The 26,349-nt window shown below is 40.9% G+C and overlaps 1 protein-coding gene across 1 annotated transcript in view; it reads right to left on the minus strand.

Moving 5' to 3' along the window:
- LOC124155407 (partitioning defective protein 6) overlaps nt 1–26,349 on the minus strand; it is a 152,245-nt gene that overhangs the window by 105,277 nt on the left and 20,619 nt on the right. The window contains exon 2 of the mRNA XM_046529195.1: nt 21,333–21,666. Within this exon, the coding sequence (XP_046385151.1) occupies nt 21,333–21,666 (334 nt within the window). The remainder of the gene's footprint in view (nt 1–21,332; nt 21,667–26,349) is intronic.

Raw genomic sequence — 26,349 nt, forward strand, 5'->3', positions numbered from 1 at the left:
GTGAGAATGGTATACATATCTACCGACGACGAACTAGTTGGGGCGCTGGCTACAGCTTCGAAACCGTGTCATGAAACAGGCGGAGTCGTTAGCCGGAGCATGAGGAATTTTTCGAACGGGGCGCTCAAAATCCCGACAACAGGATGACGATAAACTCTTGAACTAATAAGTTAGAAATTTTTCTGGAAAGAATGTGGGTCGCGCTTTGGACGGCCAACAGCCATTCACGCGGATCAAGGAAGCCATAGCACGCTTAAGTGCTTGCTATAATAATAGTGAAAAATTACGCGTTGTTCTTTTTTGTTGAAAGTAAATAAAAAAAATCGCTTCGCGCGCAACGAAATTTTCCGATATCTACGCCTTGCTCCCAATCAACGACGATTCGCAGAGCCATTAGTCTGATATCATTAGCGCCATCTTTTTCATTCACGGTAACCTTCTCATGATGTTCTATGTACGTTTTATCGTCAAGAAAACAAAGAAAAACGGATCGTATTGAGGTCCACAACTTGGATGGTAATAATGGATAACAGTATTGTCAGCTCATTGTTAACCCATTTCTGTTGATGAATTGAAGAAATTTCATTATTGTACAAATCATGCGGAAAAAAATTAGAAGCTTACTCGAAAACTCATAAGTCCCTGCACCTATAATAAACTTGCGTAGAAATTGTACATTTTTTATCGCTTAGGTGTGAAGAAGACGGCTGCTATTACTAAGAGAGGGTAGGAGAAGGATCGCAACAAGTATTAAAGAACACACCAAACAGACACTTTCTGGGCTGTGTCGAACTGAAAAATCAGCCGTAGCCAAACACAGCATCTCGTGGAACCACAACATCCTTTGGGAGGAGGCATTTTGGGAAAGGTTGACGGAGAGAGGCCTTTGAGATACGGCTTCAGGAGGGAATCCCTGATCAATTAAGAGGCTGATAAACTGTTGTCGGGTTTCTGAAGGAGATCTCACGAAGCCTCTGTGGTCATCACTGCTCCAAACTGTATTTTCTATCAATTTTACTGAGCGGAAAGTGAATATTTACCATAATTACAAGTCCATTCGGTGACATGACATCCAGCCCCGAAGAAAGTAACGACTGGGGTCATCGAAACGTCGGCAACAGACAGATGAAGTCTGACGTCATGACAGCCGGTTGCCATGGAGATCGATACATTTTTTACCAAACAAATTCAAGTTACAACAGCTGCTCCATTAAGGAACTTTAAACAGTTAATTTATGAATTATAGGGTACTTTTAATCCATCTCGTAACCTCTGAACGTTGCTATAGGGTTCCGGAAACTCAACAAAAATTTTATAATGAGTCTAGCGTAAATTTAAGACGCATAATACGCATTTTTACGTCCGGAGCAGACGGCAACCAATAGGTAATGGCAGATGTCGGCTGAGCAGACCCGTGATTGGTCCGCCGATTTCCGCATTCTACCATGAATCTTCCTCAGCCCAGCCATCCACGAATCAATTATTTATTATTATTATATAATAAATTATCGGTCGGTAAAAATGATAAACGAATACAGTTTGGAGCAGTGGTTGACCCCGCAGACTTGGCGAGATCTCCTCCAGTAACCCGACAACAATTTATCAGCTACCAGTCTAAGACAGATAGCGTTGAGCGTCGGCCAAGAGGGGAAGTTCCAGGATGTGACTCACCAGAGAGAGATACTAGAAAGGGATCCCAGGACCTCGGGACGGAGAAATTTAGACGAGACGGAGACACGACGGAGACGTCAACACGGAGATGGGATAATGTCGAGAGAGAGAGAGGCCTTTTGAGGGATTTGAAGGGCTTAAAAGGGGAAAAGGAGGAGATCCTGCAGCTCAAGAGGGTGCTCGTGGACGAGAGACACAGGCAGGGGCTCAACTTCCCTCCCTTCTCCCCAACTCTCCTTCCCGAGCCTCGGAAATTTTCGAGCGTAAGATTATTAAAAAAAAGACAGCAGACGGCCGACTTGCGTCCAACTTCCTTGGGGTCAAGCGCCAGAAAAGGAGGGAGATGGCTAGGGAAGGGGAGAACATAAAAATCACCCTCAACTGAGAGCTGTGGGGGGGGGGGGCGGAGTCAAGTCCTCGCCAGCTAAACCGAAAAGTCGCGGGTTCGAGTACCACCTGGGTCGGTTACCCCCGACCAGGGTATGGGTGCTCACTATGATAGTCCTCCGTTGATGTGTGCTAAAAAAAAACCTGTCGTAAAGCCTTAAAAAGCGCTGTTAAAAGGCTGAGTAATAAGGCTGTTCAGTAAAAAGGCTGTGAAGACAAATAAATGTAGTCCGCTATGCATGAATTCCTCCCGGAGTTTATATCGCAACGTAGCAGATGCGTAACTATAGGGGGCATGAGGGGATAGATCCCCCCCCCCTCAAAGCCTCAGAGAAATAAAAAAAATATTTAAAACTACTGTCTAGTTTAGACGTATAATAACTGCATCTGCTTAAAGTTAAATTTTAAGCGCCAAAATGATGTACAATGTAATTACAGGAAAGACACTTTTTGGAACTTATAACTTCAGGCTTGATTTTGTGAAACCTCTCCATATTGGAAATAAAGGAGAAAAACTTTGTCAGGTTCATTATTATATCAATATGGGCACGACCCGGGTTTCGTAACGTAGTTACATCTTCAGGTTACGTTACGTTACTACGTTAAGAAACCCGGGTATTGCCCATATTAATATAATAGTGAACCTGACAAAGTTTTTTCTCCTTTATTCCCAATGCCATTTATTAATTTTCCCGGTTCCACCGTTGCCTGAGGGGTGGTCCCATCCCACCCCAGGCCCCATCATCCTCCCCCAAAGCATATTCCTAGCTACGCCACTGTAACGTAGGATATATACATATAACTCAAAAATTAGATTAATGCTCGTGCAGTACGGTCTACAAACGAATACGACTAAGGAGGATTCTACAGTCGGCATCAATATGCGTTATCACAACTGATGTGAAACGAAGTAAAAGTATAATATTTCGAATCCTGCCGCGTGAACGGCGGTGAAATATACAATGAATGAAACAAATGACTGTCACGCTGCGCTTCCTTAAAAATTCACGCTTGATTTTTCCATTCATTCAAGATCGTCGAAACCCAACGCTATTTCTCCCACTAATTTCACCAGGAAATATTCGCGCAAGAATTTTTATATGAATTCCATTAACGTATGGGTGCCTAATGGATTATCACTCTAATTGTAAGTGTTCCGTAAGCATGATTCATTTTTAATGTATTCTATGAACTGGCCTTTAATTTTTACGCAGAGTTTTGGCTGGTGGCGAGGGGACGATGGTCTAAGGTTTGAAACCCCGCACTAACCCGCGGAAATGTTTGGAACATAAGGTATTAAGCTAAAAATACTAGGAGTAAACTAGAGCGGGATTGGAGTTCTTCGCACGGGACCAAGGAGCTGATGTTCCGAAGTCGGCTTCTAAAAAACTTCGTCATCGCCAACGGGTCGGATTGGCTATCTGCTACTGAAGTTTTTGTTTCATTCTTGAACACTGCATTCGGATGAATTGCATTAATTCCGTTAAATTTAATCACCACGTAGAAGGAATACTATCAGAATTGCTACTTAATCCGTTTAAATTAGCCAATTCATTTGTATAGTCCTAATTGGTATTATCCATTTAAAAAATTTCCGAAATAAAGGAGTCGTTAAAATACAAACTAACTATTTGTTGTAATCGCTACGTATTTATTCCAAAAGTTAACCTTTATTCGTTAAATTTTGACATAAACTGAATAAATACTAACTTTGGTTAATGTTATTAATTAAAGTTACGCGATGTTTCTATAATAATAACTCCCTAGGGTCAATTTATTGCTGAATTCTACGACAAACGGGCCTCGAAAAGTTATGGAACGCATCGATACATGAGAAGTGCATTCCTCGGCAGATTGAAAGGACTCCCGAGTCCATAGCACTACGAGTAGACACCGTGGGCAACACACGCATTGCGAGAGCGAGGGACCACGCCCCCTTCTCGTCGGACGGAAGCCCTGCAAAGGCCCCGACACACAGACAGACAAGAGAGACAGACGAGCCGGGTGGGAGATAGGGTCGGGAGGAAGACCACACGCACCCTCCTGCCTGCAGTGCATTCCCACTCCACCCTTTTGAGGGGGGGGGGCAAGCACAATCCCGAAAAGCGAAGCGACAGAGAGGAAGAGAATATAGAGAGAGAACATGGACGGATTTTGGGGGGGAGGGGAGCCAGACCCACTCAACTTAAAAGGTGATTTCTTCGAAAAAACTACGAAACCTGCAAATTCAAGTACAATGAAAACAGAACTATAAAAGTGAAATATAAATTTTGGTCTTAGATAGCACTTAAAATGCTGTTTTAAGATGTTCATTAAAACAAATGTCCCAGGAAAAAATTGGCTATGGAATAGCCCCCGTTTCACTGGGGGGTTCTCCAAAGCTGTTAACCCTTAGAGTGCCGGGGGTGCCGTAGAGTAGAGTGCCTATCTCTCGCGAAAAGTGCCAGGAGCGCTCCTCATGCAATGTCACACTCAGATGCTGATAGTTAACTGATCATACAATTATCAATATTCATTTTATTTTAACATCATCTATTTTCTTCAAATTATAAAAAATTAACTCATATTACCAAAAATTCGTCAAATAATATAATAAAAAGGTGAAACCACATATAAAAAAGATTTCCTAAAGTTTTTGAACGTATACCTTTACTTGTTTTTGAGACCTAATGTTTTTCCCTAACCTATTGCAAAATCAGCAAAAATGCCTCGGCACTTTTGGCATAGTGCCTAGAAAATCGGTTGGCAATCAAAAGGGTTAAAGGCCGGTAGGATAGCGGCCAGTGCCAGAGAGAATGAAAACCCAAGGGGGGCTCTTGAGAAGGTTTTACATCGCACCGGGGCCGGGACCCAGTGATACAAATGATACGCCCGATCGCCCGGGGAGGGGAGCGGAATGGGAAGGAACAAGGATGGAGGCGATAGGAGCTGCCGTCGACGCCTCCGAGGAAGGGATAGGGATGAATATAGGGAGGGATAGGAAAGAACCCACGCCGCCATGAAAGACGACAGGGCTCACTACTAGCGAAACCATACGCTTTGCCAACGATTTTGGAATATTTTTTCTATGAAAGAGAAAAATCTAAAGATCAAATCGTTGGATTAGCTGCCAGTGCCAATGTGAACCAAAATTATCAATGACATTTAGGTTGAATACACACAATTTTTAAACAACAGAAACTTTGGGCCGAGAGCTTTGATTGCCCGCGAGTTTGCCCTGTTATATACAGACGCCTAGAATACATGTATCGCGATCTCCAGCAAGCAATGCACCCCCAAGTCGTGAGCTGTCCAGAGCATTTGGGAATAGGGAAAACTGTCGGCCAATCGGAGCGCTTTGCTCAAAGTTTCTGAATTTTAAAAATGGTGCATTTTTGGCATAAATATCATTGGTAATTTTATTTCTTAGTGGCATTAGCTCCCCAGGGTTAAAACCCCGTGACGCAATTTTTCTCCATCCTGAATAGAGATTAGAAGCGGCACAATCGAAAGGAGGAATATAATATAGTAACAAGACATTATATTTCTTTGGCTAGAGTTTTGCTGGCTCTAGAGGACAACATTCTTAGTGAGTTCTAAATAATATGGGAATCAAGATTGCATTCTAAATTATTTATAATTAAGGTATTATACCCATTAAGATACGTTTGCATGGAGTACATATTTACGAATAACTCTGGTAGCATTCCTTCCTTTCATGGAATGCCCTCTTTAATTCACAAAAAGGTGCATTCACTTCCAATGTATCCATAAATCCTCTTCTCTTCCTTCCTCTCCGTGCACTTCACCTTCTTCTCCACACCCACATTTGGAACGCCTCCAATCTTTCCTCTTTGTCCTTCCTCCATCATTAATAAACAAACACGCGAAAGACAATGGTATCGATGGCCAATCACCGTTCTTACCTGTCGCAGGAAGGTAATAAGAAGAAAGAGAGAGGACCACTTTTGTTCGGGGATTTTGCTGCTCAAGCATGGAAGCATCCGCAGAAGATAAATAATAAAATCGCTCTTTCCCATCCATCACGAGTGTAACAAAAGAGAGGATTCTCGAGTTGGCTTCGCACATGTGTTGCCACTCACCGAGCATTGAAATGGGTTTACTGAAGTCATCACCCACGTCGCTGATGGGCATGGCGATCCCAATTTCACCGGTAATTCATCAACAAGTGGGGAAGTTATCCGACGCTTATATTAGTGATACATTGACCTATTAAACTCATATCTTTATATGATAACGAATGTAGAAATGAATTCCGGAAAAGACATCGATGAAGCAAAGAACCCACTCGACTCTGTAACGTCTTACATTACATGGCGTCGAATGCGCGTTAATGTTTCATATTATCGCTCAGAAGTGGTGATGCTAATTTTAAGCCGTGCTGAATATAAATTTATTGCTATTTTTTTCGTTCTAGTTATGCAGAAAAGAGGGTTTCCTAGACATCTGATAAAAGCTTCCCAGAGTCTATACAGAGACACCAGAATTGTAATTGACACAGGGAAACAGATCACCCAAGATATTATCATTAACAGAGGAGTTAGACAGGGTTGCAGCCTATCCCCAACCTTGTTTAATCTATATATATAGATGACGTTCTAAGAATGTGGAAAGAGAATAATGTATCACCAGGCATAGAAATAGGACCATCTCAATATTTAAATACAATGCTGTTTGCTGACGATCGGGTTATAATACAAGATAAAGAGGACAAACTCCAGATGGCAGTACACAGACTACACGAGTTGAGCAAGCTATACAACCTGAGAATTTCAAAAACCAAAACAAAGACTATGGCATTTTTAGGAAGCAACCCGATACGAACAAAAATTGTTATTGAGGATTAAGTCCTGGAGCAAGTGTCGCACTTCCAGTACTTAGGATGCGACATAACATATGACGAGGAAAAAGATATTATAAATAAGGTTAACACTTTCCAGAGAATATGTGGCACTATTAGAAGAACTCTAAAGAACAAAACAAGAAAAGAAACACAAATAAAATTTTACAAAGTGATGGCAGTCCCTACTGTACTCTACGGATCAGAATGTTGGGTACCAAAAAAGAAGGAATTAAGGCAGATAGAATCGTCTGAAATGAAATTTTTAAGATCAGTAAAAGGCTGCACAATATTGGATAAAATAAGAAACACTCAAATAAGAGATGAACTGGGTGTCCAAGCAGTAACTGACAAACTAAAAGACTACAAACATAGATGGAAGGAACATTTACTTCGAATGCCAAATGAAAGAATTCCAAAGCAAGCAATGGAATATCAACCATTTGGCAAGAGAAGTATAGGAAGACCAAGGAAAAGATGGTGATGTGGAGCCGGAACAGGCTTAGTAGCCTAATCCTGGAAGGAAGAAGAAGAAGCTATTTTTTCGACGATCCTGTCTAAACAATGAATACTATCTCCGTTCTCGGGAATCAATTTTGATTTAAATTCCCTGCGTCCACAAGGTATTGAAGATTCAATAATTCCGCATAAAAATTCCCACGGCGTCATCCTCAAAAATTACGTCACATTTCACGTGTTTGACGATGTAGTTGCTTCGGATTCAAAAGTAAACGTCGTAAATTAAAACGGATACTTTCTGAGCTACTTCCAACAAAAGATGGCGAGAATTTGCTCACGCATACGTTTTTATTATTATATTGACATGAACCGCCAAATACCATCATTATTAGAATTAAAACATTATTAGCACTGCTTTCCACAGACTCTTCAAGACAGACTCCTTTCTTCTGTCGAACGCTTGGAAGAGTATCACTGGTACCCGACTTGCAATAAAATAAATCACACAAATGTATTTATTGTAGTAGTTTGTGTTATTTTTTTAATAAGAAAGATATTTAGGGCAATCTAACGTTGATTTTCTAAACTGACGGCGTTCCTCAGATGACATTGCTAACCTTGGACCTATAGTCATAATTATTGACAATTTCGTAGCCATCAGCGCGATTGCTTCGATTATGCCCTTGATTTTGGTTCTGAGATTACAGAAATTCCAACAAATAAGAGAGAGACAATATATGTATGATCCCTTTCGTCGACTTGAATGAAAGGCCACACTTCAGAACGATCGTAAAATGCGAAGCGCGGCGTGCGATTTCAATTGTTTCTCTTCCTCTCGTAATAAACTAATCCGTATAAATGGTCCTCTCTTTTTCCTTTCCATTTCGAAACAGAAGTTCCCGATGAGAGAGAATTCACAAAGGACTCTGCCAAAGAGAATTCAAAGGATGCGACCGGAAGCGATCAATGCGAGTGTCTAGCGGCGGAAATAAAAAAAAACAAGAGAGGAGACAAAGCGTCGTACACCGCAAAGCGAGCCCGTGAAAACTTACGAAAGGGGAAATCACCGAGAGGCCAAAGTTGACGAGGCAGTCAGGTGAAAAAAAAATCAAATTTTGTCACATTTAGAACGACATCAACAAGATTAGAAGCATTCGAAATGTGGTGCTGACGAAGAATGATGGAGATGAAATGGATCGGCCGAATAAGTAATGAGGAAGTCATAAGAAGAATGGGAGAAATGGCAAGTTTTATAAAAACCCAAAGAAAAAGACGGGACAATGCAGTCGCGCACCTTATGAGACATGACGGCCTATGAAAGGCAAATAAAAAGATAGTCTATGCAAAACAACTGTTTAAGGACACATGGACGGCAAGGACGGCCCGAATGGTCATAATTCGGACTATGTTTAATCCTAAAAAGTGCAACAGGGTTATTTCTAGCGATACATTATGCTGCGAATATTGATATATAATTTTATAGTGTAAATCATATTTGTCGTGATGTTAATTGCGGTTGACTACTACGAACATTACATGCTAACGGAGCATCATATTTCTTTATTTGTATTTATTTACATTTTGGTCGTAATATCTATTATGGGTCGTATAAGTACATACACATATGATCAGATGGAGTGATTATTTTATTTGCAGTTATAGGAACAGCATTTATAGGGTATGTACTACCTTGAGGACAAATATCATTTTGTGGAGCTACTGTAATTACTAATTTATTATCTGCAATTCCTAACTTAGGAACAAAAATAGTACAATGAGTATGAGGAGGATTTGCAGTAGACATTGCCACATTAACACGTTTCTTTACATAGGACATATCTTTAATGGATCTATAAGAGACGAAAAATGAAATTATGAAGAGAGCAAACCTCCATTTCGAGGATTTCGATTGATACATTTTGAATTGTAATCTACATATATGGCGATCTGCTTTTTCTTTTATAATTAATAGAAGTGGTTTTAATAAAACAGCCCACCGTACAAATGGAGTCATTAGCTACAAGTGTAAACACGGATTGAATGCAAAGGAAGTAATTTCCCACGCCAATGCCACCAAATTGGCTGGTTCATCTCATTTTAGATGAGACATTAAAGAATTTCTATTAAATATTGTGAAATCGTGTCGTTAAATAATATTCCGGTATTAAAAATGAGCGAATCCGTATATTATTCGAATATATATTCGAGAAACATAAATACGGAATTGACTCCGTTGTCACGCAAGTAAAATTAACATTAAAACTTCAAATTCCAACTTTTTATCTCTTTTCTTGCGACAATTATGATTTCGAACAGGTTAGATAATATTTCTGATAACTTCTGGCTTTACTTTGTAAAACATCTCCATATTGGAAATAGAGAAATAAAACTTTTTAAGGTTCACTGCTATTTAATTATGGGCACAACCCGGGTAAGATTTTCGCGCCTCGACAGTAATATTTCGTAACGTAGTTACACCGTCACCTGATGATGTAACCACGTTACGAAACCCGGGTCGAGCCCATATTAAAATAATAGTGAACCTTACAAAGTTTTATTTCTTTATTTTCAATAGATAATATTTATTACGCACAAAGTATGGATCACATAACAGGCACATACTTCCATTAAAAAAAGTGAGCTTCGATGAACAACTATACTCAAGCAGTCGCGAGTCAACCTACTGAAGTTTGCGAAGATTTTAGCGCATTTCGTCACCACCGCTGCCTTATCTTATAATGGCTAGTTAGCTACCGTCAACCAACCGTTATGCCTCGTTCAGATTACGATCGTTCCAGCAATCGTTGGAACTATCGTGCATTCACACGACGACGGTTACAATCTGTGCTGCCCTCTAGCGCTGACATCTAAAATGAACGAGAAATTGCCGGTTAGCAAAGCCGGTTGAGGTATGCAGGGACAAGATATTATTGTATTCCATCTATATTTACCGAATAATTTTTCATATTCTTCCTTGCTTGGACAAACTCATGAAAAAAATAGAGTGAAGGGAGCTTAACGAACTTTTCGTCTTTATCTTTTCGCTTCCGTTTCCGGTCTCTCAGAGCCTAACAATCGTAAAGTGGCAGCGTTCGGAACTATACGTCAACTATTGTCAGGACATGCATTCACACTGCTAGTTCGGCCACCTATCGTTAGGACGATCGCTCGGAAAATCGTAATGTGAACGAGGCATTAGCGACGAAAGGCACCGGAATAAACGCGCCCTGGCGGAAAGAGTACTGCATCTGCTGGACGTCGCTTGAGGATATTCTCTCCTCTTTCTCCTCCCTCAAAATCCTCACGGTCGGTAAAGGAACTCGCCGAGGCTAACATGTGTGGGTGTATGGGGGAGGATCGCTTCGTATGCGTTCGAATGTGTGTGTGAGAGAGAGAGGCCTCGTGCAGTGGCGATGGGAGGAGGGCTTTAAAATCCTTTCGTCGATACGTGCCCCCACCCCACCCCCAACACCTGCCCCTCCATCGCACGCTCCCCAATTGGATTATGAAGAGGCAGGCGCTCGAACTCCACCACCTCACTCTCACCCACTGCCTCCGATCACCTATCACATCCCCTCGACTCGCAAATGAGGAGGAACTAATGCATCCAACATTCCAGTCAGGGAAATAAAAATACGGACTGGAAGTCAGGGAAAATAGAGCGGAAAAAATTCAGGGGAACATTAAGGTTGAACATGCGGAGCATTGCTACGCTTTTGAAGCGAGAAGCGCGTTTTTTTTTCTTGTTCATATTCATTCACTTTTGTTAATTTAGAATTTTTCCTTGGCGTATTTTGGCCATCAAGATAGCGCATATTTTTACCACACATTTTTTATATTCTCCATTTGAGAAAATTATTTGAAAAAAAATCCTGTACAGACATTTAAGGTTGTGGCTTGAAAAATTATTGGGGGGGTGTGGTTCATTCGACGAAGTGGGAGGGGAGATATCCAGGGGAGGAGGAGAATATTTGGAAGGGGTACGAGACATGATAAGATCCCTAACATGAAGAGGTCGTGTTTACCAAGACGCAGTGCTTGCAATATTTGCCGCTCAAACACACGGCGGCGCAGGGCACACATCCAACGCCACAGCGGAGCGATACGAATGACGAATGCCACCTAGTATTTGTCAGATGCACACTTGGCGCCTGAACTCAGCACTAATTGTAAGTGGGCACATCCATGAATCCGGAAATTCCATTTCCATCCGTCACAATCCATTTCCGATCACCGTGACTTACTGCTGGCATGCACGCGTAATTCCCACGACCAACTCTGATTCGCACGAAAGGACAGCAGGCTTACAATAGGAACTGGGAACTACGCATCAACAGGGGCAATCGAAACGAATACTCTAGACAGAGGAGGTGGGAGTTACGTTACATTTTGAGGCTTCGGTTCACGTAATTATAATCAAAAAAAGAATCGAAATTTTTCAATAAAATTCGATCCGTATTTCACGGGGTAATAAAATGAATTTTTACCACACAATCCACTCATTGATTCAGCCCTAAGGTTGGCTTGCATGTGCGAGGGTAGAGCTCATCCCAAAGTATGCCAGAGGTATGTGAATTTCACATTTTCATGGTAGGGAGGCCAGTTCCTTTCCCTAGGTGACCTTCCACTTTGTCCAAATTGTCACGGAGGTGTCGGAAGGCTTCACCCAGGATTTGAAACCGGGACCCCTCGGATAGCACCCAATCGCTCAACCCACTAGACTACTACGATCACACGTTAACACACATTGTGCATTGTATATTTCAATGCGAAATTTCAAAAATTGTATAAACTACGTTAAATTTACAAAGTTATTTTATTTAATATGAAATAAATTCCACCAGGTAACACCAGAAACTATTCATTAAATGAGCCGACTCTTAAAAATCATTCTTAATGAACGAGATCATGAAAAAGCACGATTCTTCGGATTGAACTAAATCAACAAATGCATAGAAAATACGCGCAGGTAGTATAGAGGTGGGCTGAGCAGACGTCCAGACATGTCCCCCTTTTTAGATGTCCGGGGGTGGATTTTTAAGAATCGGAAAATACCCTCCTTTTTTAGAAAATATTAATTACGTATGTAGTAAATCTGTTAACAGCCATTCAGGACTTCTCAAAATTTCTTAATGTTTCTTCAGCATGCCAGGGCACAATACAAATGCAGAAAGGGTATTTTCTCTAATTTCATCTCTGTGGGCTTCAGAGACATAACAGATTAAACATTGCCTCAGTAAAAAAATATAGAAAGAGTTCCGTTAAAACCCCAATTACTTAGATGCAAAAAATTAGATCCACAGAAAAATATTCAAAATCATAGTGTTAATAAAATTTTATTGTTCTAAATTATGAAAGTGTCGTTATTTTTCACGCGTCCCACTTTTTCTCCCATAATCCTCCTTTTTCATCATAGTGTGCCGTCCTCTTTTTCGCCTCTTCAAATCTGGTCCCCGTATATCATGGCGATTTCATCAGAGATGAACTTTCAAGGAAACCAGTATATTTCAATGCAATGAGCGACGAATATATCATCATTCGATTCTATAGCAACGCAACCAAACACAACCAAAACAAACATCTGGATTACGAATAATCGTTCATGACGATATCGTTCATTTTGAACGTTTCCACCAGAGAATCACGATTTGAGTCAATCCGTTCGTTCCGATTAACCGTTCAATTTTATTGACACAGCCCTAATAGGTATATAAGCGCCGCCTGGCCTCTGCAGTTTGCAAACTACAACGCAAGACGCCTCAATAAGGTATGAAGACAACCGCTTTCTGTAGCTCGTAGCAGTTTGTGACGAATCACAGAGCTTTCCTTGGATTTTACTTTGTCAAGGACTAAATATTTCTTCAGTGCCGGTTCTCATATGCCCGCTGCACATTCAAGTTGTAGCCAGACGAGAGCGAAATAGCACCCCATTTCAACAATCGCATTTAAAAACCTGTCACAAATACGCTTGACGAATACTATAGCTACTACAAGCCTCTGACACAATATTTCTTCTTTGACTTCCCCAAAGTAAATTTGAAGTTATTGTTATACCATAACATTTGCCACCATGCGTTTGCTCAGATATATTTATAGTCCCCACTCTGTGCTCCACGCATGAACGCTGCTAAAATCCGATGAAATAGGATTTGAAAGTAAGAATGTTCACTGATTTCACGATAGTCGCCAACAAATAAAATTATTTTCCTGCTATTTCATTTGCAATGAAGGGTTGCAAGGATAATCGAAATTCCGACGTCCATATCGTCCATATATTCTCTTTTCTGGCCCTCTATGGCTGAAAGCACGACAAATGAAACACGAAGCGGAGCGTCGCTGTCGCCAGGGTACACGTCAACAACAATGTCAACACGGCAATGCCATCGCGACGCGCCCAACACATTGACCCCAATCCGCGTCGATAGCACTTGTTTCAAAAGCGCGCAAAATGAACCGTCCTTGGCACACTTTTCACTACTAGACCTTTTATCTATTCTTTGAAGCGAAGGATGACCCCCTCCTTCCCCCCCCCCCCCCCAAAGCTTAAAAACCTTAGTTCCGGGAGCATGAGTGGTTTTACTCCCTTAAGCCTTAATCACGCGATTATTTCTTCGCCCTTTCCCAGTGATCCCTCCAATGATGGCGGAAAAATGACCGTTTCACGCAATCATTTTCCGCGATGGCTACGGGGATGGGAATCCCATCCCTTTTTCCATCACTCGGCTAGTCCCTTTTTCTATCGCTCGAAACGTATGTAATTCAGCCAATCAGGACTCACGGCCGCTCACAGTGATTGCTACACTACGTTTGGCTTGAATGAAATTGAACGAAAGTTGTAAATAAAGCCTGAATCGCACGTTAATTTTTCCGTCATTTCCTAGTGGTCACTCGCAAATGATCGTCGCCGGCAATTGTTTTTCGCGATCACTCCAATAATGAGGATTCCCTTCACTTTTTTCATCACTTGTCCGGTCGCTTTTTCCGTCGCTGAAACCGTCACTAAAACCCCATATCAGCCAATCAGAAAGCATTCAGTATTAAGCGATTGCAGCGCAACGTTTGACAATCGTGGGAACGACATAAGTAAACATAAACACGCTATACATATTTTCGTGATGCGGGTCCCATGACAACGAGCTGTGATATATGGGAAGTGATGCGAAAAGCGACGGCGGGAGGGACCGTGTGATTCAGAAAAATGATCATTATAGAGCGATCATTTAAATTCCCGTCGCGAAAAGCGATCGCTCTAGTGATAACTTTTCGCGACGAAAGAAAATGATCGTGTGATTAAGGCTTAAGCCTTAACAGTCGGATCCGATTTCCTCCCTATCTTCAAAAACGCGTAAATAAGCTCACACAGTAGTTGGCCTAAAAAGGGCTAAAGCAACTTAGGCGAGGTCATTCATTCAAAGGCGAGATCGCCGGTTGACGTACGTCCAAGGAAGGAGTTTGCAGGTGGAAGCTTATTCGGTAGCGCTGATAATAATATGCTGAGAAAAGAAGGTCGTGTTTAAGGAAGGAAATCGGTCGGCCGGATCACTGGGCAAGAGTAGCGTACGAAGGCGTATAGATAAAACATCGTAGGAAAGGTATGGGATCCGTTAAAAAAAAATATTATGCGCGAACAGATGGCGTTACATAGCTTCAGAACGAATTTTGGTTGGAGGCCATTTGTGAATCAGCGGCTACGTCCAAGGCTTAGATAAATAGAAAATTTGAGAATAGACATCTATTGAGAGTGGTACAGAAGACCGAACAATAATTTCAGGTCGGGCAGACGTTAAACGAATTAAAAGGTAAAGTTTTAAAGCCAAATTTTAAAACGAGTATAGCGTAACGAAAGACGACGTTAAAAGACGTAAAAAAAGAAAATAAAAAACAGACAGGTTGCGGGATCCTTCACAGTTCACTCGTGCTGGCCAAGCTCAAGTGGCGCCAAATGACGCGAGACGTCCAACCTACTAACAAGATTGATTCCATGCACCATGGCAACGTAAACAGAGGCGATGCGGAGTCATAAAATGCGCACTTTGCGAAAGATGACAAAAAGAACAACACCAATAAATTAATAATTTACAAATTAGGGATACTACTCTCAGCTAACAGATGCAGTGCCACATAAAGCGCATTTAAATGTGTTTACTAAGTTCGCCAACCGCGTCGCTGACGGGCAAAGTTATCCGTATTTCACGGTGAAATGAACTATAATTTGGGCTGTCAACCGATATTTCTATTCGAAATGATACGACACATTATAGGACCAACAAGGTGTTACATGGGGCCGACATATTAGCAGAAAAACAAAAGTAAGAATAAATAAAACAATGGCAGAAATTGTGATAACGTGTGGAGCAGAGGTAGGTATGGAGCAGCCCCCTAGAACTCCCTATCCCTGCCCATTGGAATCCATGTTCCTTTTTTTGAAGCCAGTTCCTGCGTTCTCCGCTTTGGTTTGGGGGTGGCGCCACCTGTAGGAAAGCCCAAGCTTAAGAGCCCTGAGCATATGATTCAGCCTGAATTTCTCTTGAGAGCAACTGTGTTTAAAACTCTTATTTGAAGATTGAGCGAGCTACTGAGATTATTTACTGCTTTAGTATGATTCGTTTGTTCTATTGAACCTAAAAATCGTTTTTATTTCGTAAACATTCCTACTATTAATCTCTTTCGGAGGGATGCCGTGGTCGTATGTTGTGCCGAATTGTTACACTGGTTATGGCAGTTCGAAGACGGAATATTGTATATTTGAAGTGCCGTCGAAAGCCAGAACAGGGGAAAAAGATGGATAATGGATATTCGTTTATCAGAGTCCTGTCCTGGTTTTCAATAATTTACATAATTTCTAACTGCTCTCTACAGTCTAATTCACGACGGTCGTTCCGCTGGATATTTAAATTGGTGTTTTAATTAATTAAATGATGTAACGCTGGTATAGAATTGTCTTCGTGTTCATTTCTGATAATATTCAGGTCATTTTTTCTGTCTTCATTGACTTTTAAACTGACCTTTTTTATTCTCTTTTGATAAAGTCCCTCTATATTCCTCCCGTTCTGTCTTTTGCCCATACTCTTGTGATAATTTTTATTAAAAAAGCATCATGTCATATTTACCAACAGCTTTGCCGCTTTTGAAACAGAAATCTGTAATACGGATTTTATTTCATCTTTGTTGGCTCAGAGCCTGAGTAACTATCATCCATGGGTTGCCCCCCCCCCCCCACCCTCAGAAGCAAATATCGCAGAAGTCTTTAAGCAAAATCAGTACTTAATTGAAACGAAAGTTTTTGACAAATTTTCTTTAAACCCACGAGTAATGATATGTAATAATATAAGATATGTAACTAAAATAAAACTATCTCTCAAGGAAATAATCAAGAAGGATTTATCTCGGATCTATTAATCAAGGATTTAATAACTAATAAAGCACTGTTATAATTTTCTTAAAATTTTGGTTCAATTCACCTTTTACGTGCTAAAAAGTCACGTAATTGTTGCCCCCCTCCCCCGCTAGACCATAGCTTGCCCCCCCCCCCCCTATTTATGATCCTGGGTACGCCCATGCATCATAACTTAAACATTTATATCCTCTCCTTTTTATTTTCTTCCCTATCTATACTTTCTTCGCAGTTTAAGAGCTCAGTTAAGTTTTCTCTCCAAGTTTTCAAAACTTGGGCTGGTTCACTAATAACAATTTCATACTTGTCCCTCACCCCTACTGTGTAAAAGTATTTTTAAAAGGGTCTTAATTTTCTTTAAATGTATCCTTAATTGTCTTGGGTGCAGTCTTGCTCTGCCATTGTAACTGCAATGTATTTTCTTTTCTATGCTCCTAGGATTTTGTTTGCTATCCTATTGACTAGATGGATGATATCTTTTGATTCCTTACAGTGATTTTTATAATAGAACTTTTCTTTTGGCTCATTCCTTTTAAACGAGTCTGTGTTGTATTACTTCTTAAAATTTTTACATTTTTCCACCTCCTTACCACTATTCCTAAGGCCCGATTTAGTAATTAACAATAGCTTCTTGTGGCCAATCGATTTGGGCTAATAATTTGTAATTAGATGGTAATATTATCTGAATTCATGACAAGGGCTTACCCAAGATCAAAACTAGGGGGTGGTGGCAATCTATGATCGTTCAAGATGCATCAGTAGCGGATACAGATGTATACGCTACCGGTGCATTTAGGGAAGAGAGAAAGCCAATCTTACGCGCCCCCCCTTGAGTTTTCATCGCAGAAAACACAAAAAAGGGGGGGCACGAAAGATATCTTGTCGAGTTACCTTTACTTTTATCGAAATAAAAAATAATGAAGTCACATGCAAAGCTTCAGAAATTTTGAATTAAAGTTATTATACACATATTCAAGACAATGCCATCTTATGATATAAAAAGCTTAAATTGTGGTTTTGTAATTTTTGGCAATACGGGTGGCCCCGCAAAGGGGGGGCGCTCCCATCCATATCCACCACTGAGATGCACGGATAGAGTGAATAAAACTAACATTTAAAGAAAATTATAATAGCGGTTCATTATAGTTTTTAAAATTATTTGCATGAAAACAAATTATTTTCATTTTAGTGGCATGTCTTACTCTAATATCATTTGTCGTATGTTAAAAGAAAATTTTTCAAAACTTTCGTTTCAATTCAGTCCTGCTTTTCCTTTAAAAAAATTTGCTATTTTGTTCCTGAGGGAGGGGGGGCTGCTGCTCCGTTCTGGTTACGCCCATGATTCATGGTTGCTTATTTCCTTAATTAAAATTTTAAGAAGTGGCTGTACCTGGTATAATTTTATTGGTTAACGGAGCTATTGTCCCATTTCGTCCACAGTTAAAGATGGTACGTTTTCCTTTCTTTTCTTAATCTATTTTGACTCCTAATTCATCACAGTGCTGAAGCGAACATAATAATTTCCTTCCCGGTTTCGTCGCCCTTACAACTATCCCTTTTCTCCGCTTGGTTAAATAATTGCATTCCTTAAGATACGCCTTAACTCGAGAATTTAATTTGGATGTTATTTGCATTACAAATAACGTATTATACACACGGTTTTCACCTTAAATTCAGTATCTATTTCCAACAAAATCCAGTGCTTCGCAATGCAACGTAATGCTCCCGGTGGGCTCTTCGCCTAGTGGCGCCTCTACTGGCCAGAGCTCTGAACTAGCTTCAAAATAAGAACATGCCTGAAGCCCTAGTTCCGGGGGGCTGGTATGGAGCATTAAGGAAAAATCAGAAATAGGTAATTTATGACAGAGAGATTACATGAGGAGTTGAAGAAAGAGAAGACTTGAAAAAAGTTAGAAATGATACACGAATGAAGGCGATGGAATTGGAAAAAGAAGAAGTCGACGAGCTAAAAAGAAAACTCCTCTGGTTTGGCCATGTAAACAGGATGTAAGACACACCAGATGGTCCAAGCGAATATTGGATAGGAGACCTCTAGGAATACTGAAAACACAAAGAGTGAATTGGAGAATTCAGGGAATCGATCTCCCTTCCATTTCCCAACCATTCACGGCTGCTGGGCCAAAGCCACGCGCTGAGCCCGATTGGGATGAATCATTCCCCCTTCTAATTGCAACAAACACAAATTAAAACGCATATACAGAGGAGTATGCTGATTGAGGTAGAGACGGCCACGAAGAGATGAGACCAAAAATGGCGGTGAGTCTCATTCACAAACACACACTCTCTCTCATGTACTCAAAACCAAAAAAAGAAGACAATTGAGTGGTTTGGAAGCCAAGGGGTACAAGTGATTCTTTTCTCAACAGACTTAGGTAAAGTTAATTGTTATAATAAATAAACAAAATTCTGGTTGCCAAGGGAAACGAGTGAGTCTCTGTTCTGTGCTGACATCGAGTGGAAAATCAAATGCACTGCTAAGTATCTAATTGATCTCGTTAGTTTTCTTTAGCTAATTTCTGTACCTAACTCTGCATAGAAAAGAGAAACCACTCGTACCCCCTGGCTTCCACCCCACTCAATAGCCAGTTCTTGCGATTTCCTGAATAGGAATACCCTGAATTTTTGAATGAACGCGTGACGCTATCCTCCCGCCTCTGCAGTGATGTCTGGCTCTTCGCATTCGACGAGATATCTCCACATCGATGGCTAAGTTCTTACAACACGTATCTCAAATTCGGCCGGTTTGAAACAGGTATCTTAAACAAAGTGTAATAACATTAAAAAATAAAATACGAGCAAAGAACAACTCTTCATTTGCAAATGAATGCTTCTTTTCAGTTTTATGAACTTTTGCTTTTTAATATCAGTGTAAAAGTAAAAGAAATTAATCGTTTTTCGCTCCCCTGAAAAGTTGCTATTTTTTGAGATACGTGTTGTTAGAACTTAGCCATCGATATATTCCCATAGAGGCATTCGACCGATTAAGGTGGATTTGCGTAGAGTATTTAAGAAGTACTTTGAAAGTATCTCCTCCCTCCATGGACTTCCCTCTTAAATTCACAATAACACCCAGTCCCTTTCATTCTACAACTATAAATCCTATTCTTATCCTTCCTTTCAGTCTTTCACCCAAAATTCTACCCTCTAACGACGTTTTCGACGTACAATCCCCTCTCAGAACTCGCTAGAAATAGGGCATATTTCCATTTAAATGTCAACTTTTTCTCTCAAATTAAAATTTAGTCTGGAAGTATTTTATCTTGATAAATCAACAGTTAAATTATTGAATTTTATGAACTCAGTATTTGAAACATTATTCAGAGCCTTATTAAATGTTTTCAAATTATATTTCGATTCACGGAGTTTTGAAGAAGTTTGAAATCATTAATACACTTAGAAGGTATTTCGATAATTGATCTTTTTCGTATATGAACATCACCTTCATAAATGTTTTTTGATCATGCTTAGTTAGATGTTTTGAAATTTTGTTTGTATATTACAATTTTATCGAAATATCCTATTTCATAGTTTTCTATTTAAATAAAAGATGGCAGCACTTTTCCGCAATATTTAAATGCGTACGCCGCGTTTCGGCTAACTGAGCCATCATCTGGTACAAGACCAGCATAGTTTTCTCTAAAGCTAATTCCGTCACAAATGGAATGCCCAATAATTAAAGAGATCTCAGTTGCTCGTTGGTCTTCCCGGGAACGAGAAGGTAAGTGGTTCGTTTTCCATTCGAAGTGAAATTTTTTTTCCATGCGTTTTGGGCCTTCAACGCATTTCCGCGTCAAAGCCATGTGTCCATGTTCCTATCGACTCGTTCCGCCCTCTACTTGTTTTATATTTATATATTTTGTATTTATTTTCAATATCCCCGCAAACAGCACATAGAGGCCTTTTACAACGGAGGAATTAACAAAGCACGACACAAACATCCATGCCCTGGATACGGGTAACTTACCCAGGCGGGATTCGAACCCGCACCCTACGGTTTGGCAGGCGAGGACTTTACCCCACCACCACCTAGGCCGGCAAAAGTTTACTTTTTATTAATCATTTACTAATATATCACACTTCGGTACAGATATATTTCACTGTATTAAGGCCTGGTTACACGATATATTAACACGTACGAGTTAATGTCTGTTTGCATGAATGTTTTTTGTGGACCGGAACGGAACATGTACGAATGCATGAACCAAATTAGAACAGGTTTTATTTTCTGTTCTTGCATTCGCCCAAGTTGAGTGGTTACATGGTACATTTTGGCGTTTATTCTCGCGTTCATACATTTAGACATTAACCCGTACGTGTTAATGTACCGCGTAAACAGGCCTTTAATGTCTGTTATACATCTCACTCGATGTTTCAACCAAAAGATTGGTTTGGATAGGTGAGGGTAGCGCTCAACCCAGACCAAGCCAGAGGCACGTGAACGTCACGTATCCAGGGTTGTTGGGGGTCCAGTTCCGTTACCTGGGCAGCCTCGCACTGGGAGGATTTTCGGGTGTGACTCAATAGGAGAAGAAGAGGATGGACAGATTTGAGTTATCTTACCTTTTCGCTGCACGATGACCCTGAGGAGGGGCCTGGCGTTCTGCACGGCCCTGTAGAAGTTGTCATCGTTGTTGATGGGCAATAGGTCCCCGTCCTTGGGGTCGGTGTAGCTCAGCAGGAAGGGAGTGTCCATCAGGTTGTGCAGTCGCTCAACCATCGAGCGGAACTCTTCGAACTTGCCGGCGGCGGAGGGGGGCGTGGGCGAGGCCGCGGAGGCGCCGGCGCTCGTCGTGGACGCGTTGGGAGAGGAGGCGGCGCCATTGCCCGGAGGGTGCGCCGCGGGAGACGGGTAGTCGTCCCTCTTGAGCGAGAAGCGACGGAACTCGGCATCGAACTGCGTGCAGACACGAGAGAAGCAAATAAGCATTCACCACCGCAAGACAATCGCACGAACACACTGAAAACGTACGCCCAAAAGTACTACGAACTAACTAGAAAATAGGGATGCCGGAGAAGGCAGTGTGAGGAAATGGAAGAGTTTCAAAAAAAAGGAGAAACGGGCGCGCTGTATGCCAAGGTAGCATTGCACAAAAGTAACTAAGGTAAAGTAACCATCTTAAATTAATGCCAGAAATTATCAAAAGTAAAAAACCTTCCCTATCTCCATAGTCTGTTTTTCGACTTTTTCGCCAAAATCGTGGATTCCACACACTGTACCGATGCACATTAAACAACAGGCGGTTTTTGCAAGAGTAGTTATGTTATCGGAAAACCCACACAAAAAATATGCAGGTGGTCCAGAAAACCCATTCAGGTAAACATAAAGAGAGAAGGCCGCACAGGAAAATATGAGAAAATTGACAGATTATTTATTAATGACGAAATGAAATCCAACGAATCCAGCGAGAGGTAGAGCAGTCCTTGTCCATACTAAAATAAACTACATCATCGCCAACTAAATTACTGGTTATCAACGTTACTACATCATCGTCGGGATACGATAATGATGTGGTAACTTTGAACCCGGGTGGAAAAAATAAATTATTCTAGAGAAACATTGTACCCCTTTATTTAAGGTCAATCACGATACAGCCACTTCCGAAGGATGACAGACAGAGATCAGGACCCAAGGGGGGGGGGTCCTCTGAGGGTTACAACGCACCGGGGCCGGAAACCGAGGCCGAAAGTTATACGCCCGCGCTCCCGGGGAGGGGTTTGGATGGGAAGGAACAAGGAAAGAGGCGCCGCCGCGATAGGAGCCCGTCGACGCCTCCGGGATGGGGATAGGGTTGGAAAGGAGGGACGGGGTAAACACCTCACCGCTATAGAGGCGGAAATGGCCCACTAAATGGCGAAACCAGGCATCAGCCATTAATGTGCCAACTATTTTAGTGGATTTTCCCATAAATAAGAAAAACCAATCCATCAAATCGTTGGAGGGATGACAGAGAGTCATGCCAAAGAAATGAGAAAATGTACAAAAAACTGAAGACTGGACAGCAGGTATTGAGGGAAACTAGAATGTGTATCACTCGCCGAAATTGCAGGAAGCGGTAAAATCAGCGAGAAAGCTGCTCTTCAGAGAGAGGGCTTCACTCCAATTACTTATAGGAATATCATTTTCATGAAGCATGAAGTGGAGGAAAAGGAAATGGGGAAAGAAAGCAGCCCTCGATTCAAATTCACTCCGAATAACTCACACTCACACTTTCTCGAAAGAAATTACGCTTTCGGAATCCTCAAAACGCGCTCTCATGAGCGGTGGAGTGAATTTCAAAATAAGTACAAGATTATGCCTCAGAACAGGATATCCAAACGTAATTAACAGTATTGACGACAAAAATCAGTCTTGGCCAAGCCTTCCCTGGGTTAACCTCAGCCCCGTTCATGATTGCTCAAGACAATCGAAAAAAAAACATTTCGGAGATATGATTCCTCCAAGCATCAATTGACATTTTTATTTGTTGAAATGTTACCCCAGAATCACATAGATACGATTGTTTATGTGCTTGATTTAGCGTGATTGATGTGTTTTTACTTTCCGCATAGAGTCGCGTAAAAATGCTTTGAGAACTGCTTGTAATTCACTTAACGCGGAATCGACGTCCAAAGATCGCAATAAGTGGATTTCCGGTCTCTCTCCGGACACACTCACTCTTTTATTTATTTTTTTCATTTATTTATTGAACCATTCAAAAACAGCCAAAACAGCCTTTACATTGAATAGACAACTTAAAATCTGCAGCTTTAACAAATATAAACTATAAAAAGGGTATTAAAAAAAAAAGATTCAGAAGATGGCTTTTCGAAGCTGCCTCTTGAATGATCTGATGGGCATTAAAAGATCCAGGGAAGGGTGATTAGTCGAAATGGTATTGAAGGAGACAGGGAGTCTGTAAAATAGTGATGTTTGGGAGAGAGAAAGACGGAATTTAGGTTGGTGTACTTAGTAGGTGGTTATTACGAAAGGCGCGGGTGAGGTAATCGCTCCAATCATTCCATTTAATTATTCCGATCGCATAGCCATATTAAATTCCACTGAAGTTTCCGCAAACAGGGCTCCAAGTCAACGTAAAACACACCACTGTACCTGGCACCTTGTTCCAACAAGTAAGTAATTCTCGTTTCTTCTACAGTTTCACATTCATACAACATTAGCTTCTTTTTCAGAAACTTCGAACAGCCCGTCTCAAGAGCATCTTCTGAATAATTTCCGAAGAAGCGCCGACACATATTCGGGGCACGAACAAAATTATCGAGAACACGTTTCGTCGATACAACAAATGGGGAAAATTGAAAATCTTGTTGTAAATGCGAAACGCGTGGAAATATTGCAATATCTCACTTAACTAATAATGACACAGGATTAATTAATAAGTAATAATATTTTTTTGTTACAGAATACTTCAGAAAAAGTTGCAAGTATCGATTCCCCTTGTTTCCATTAATTGGCCTACTCTGTGTCTGGCCACGACATCTACGTCTACCGATACCTACTGTTGCTAACTATCTTCGCGTTGTTTATAGTTGAGATCATGATAGATACCTTGCACAATGTACGCACTAAATAAATATTCTCACCGATCCATGATTTAATATGCACCGTATATAAACCCAGGATAATACAAAATATTAACATACCGTATAATTACATGACAGCCTCATCGGAAGCATTTTTTTCCCGAAATCTTCGTGATCTTTCGAAATTGTTATCAACTTTTTGGCTTGAAATATCTATTATATGTTACTTCAAAGTGACTTTGAAGCAGATAATGTGACATGTATCTAAAAACGTTGTGTCGGAAGATAGATGCCCCAGAGTCAGTGGCATCAATGTATCGCGGTAAGTCGCCGCATGGGGCCACACAGAATTTCCGGGGGGTCTGAAGCCCTTCCTCCACAGGAAATGTGCCAAACTATTGATTTAATTGACTTTCTAATGCATTCTGTCTGTTTAACATCTCGGGAAATTGTATTGATTTGCCCTCGTAAAAATATACGTTCGCAAATACTGCAATTTTACAAAGATAAAATGACCAATATTTGTGGCCGTGAGCAATGTGACCTTCTAACATCTACATCCTACGAGAAAAAAAATCGCATTTCATTTTAAAATATTTTAATTAGAATTGATATCCAAGATTGGCATAAACATTCCGTTAAATCGCACAAATAATGACAATTTAGTTCATAATTTAGAATTGAAAATTAGCATCACCCCTGAAAAACCGTCCTCTTTGTTCACGACGTAATTTCATTCACCGTTGCTACGGCTTCAAGTGGTTGTTGTTGTCGTTAAAATCGTTTTTTTTCTTTCTTGATAAAATTGCCATACACAGCGTATGATTTTCTCTTCTAATGAGCTTTTATATTGGGATAAAATAACTGCGTATATTAATATTTCAGATAAAAATGTGCCCACGATTTAAGTCTGTTTTTCCTCCATACCATAATACCATCCAAAGAAAACAATGCCTCGTAATGACTGCACAAACACATTCTTTCCTTAGCATTCACTGATGCACTCAAGTACGATGACGCTAACCTTAGGCTACGAAAAGAGAAACTGTGATTGTCTGTCTTCAGCGACGCTTCCTGTGAAGGTTTTGTGTGCAACCCATTACGAACTCGTTTAACAGTTAGACCAAAAAGGAAAGAAGAAAACGGCAGATCGTGGTCACACGTAGACGGAGGGGTAGGTACGGCGGCGCGACAAGAAAGCGCTTCACTTCGCCGATATCACCACGGCGCTTGAGGATGCGATCTTCGCCTGCGGAAAGCGTAAATAATAAACGCTTGAGGAGGTTCTCGGGTATTGCTACGTACGTAACATTTTCACTCAACCATAGGTAAAAGCAGCAATACCCGAGAACCTCCTCAAGCATAGATAAAAGAAGCTGCGAAAATATTCATACGAAAAATAATAATAAACATTAGGGATGGTCGGATCGGATACATCGGATCCTAAATTCCGCGGATATTGCCCTTCATCGGATACATCGGATCCAAAGTCGCGGAAGAGATCGGATCTGGATCCGAAATTTTAAATAATAGCTTCAGTGAATTCAACGCCCGATACTTAAGGGTGGAAAGAGTTCCGATTCTCTCTTCGAATGCGCCGTCGCCTGTGATTCTTGTCCTACTCATGAACCGTTTTGTTTGAAAGCTCTCGCAGAGGATACGTAGGAGAATTTCAGGCGTGGAAAATAAAAAAGGCAAAATACGACTGGCACATAGTGTGACTTTTCCCAAGAGATTGAACAATCATCGGGGGAATCTCAGTGTCAGGAATTTGAAAATGCATTTGGATCAGAAAATATCCGATCCGAAAGATCCGGCTCCGAAAATCAAGGATCCGATCCGAATCCGGATCCGAATAAAATTCTGGATCCGTCCATCCCTAGTCCAGTCCAGTTTCCGGCTTCCGGAGAGAAAACATCTTGAATATGTTCCACAAAATGGAACGTAAGCAGTCGGGGATGGCCCCGAAAAGGACCAATGAAGAGAGCCCTACTACAGAAAAGGTGAGAGCACACGCTATCCTACCTTACGTTGCCGGTACCACGGAAAAGATCGC

This window comes from Ischnura elegans, chromosome 3 (genome assembly GCF_921293095.1).
Source record: "Ischnura elegans chromosome 3, ioIscEleg1.1, whole genome shotgun sequence".
NCBI lineage: Eukaryota > Metazoa > Arthropoda > Insecta > Odonata > Coenagrionidae > Ischnura > Ischnura elegans.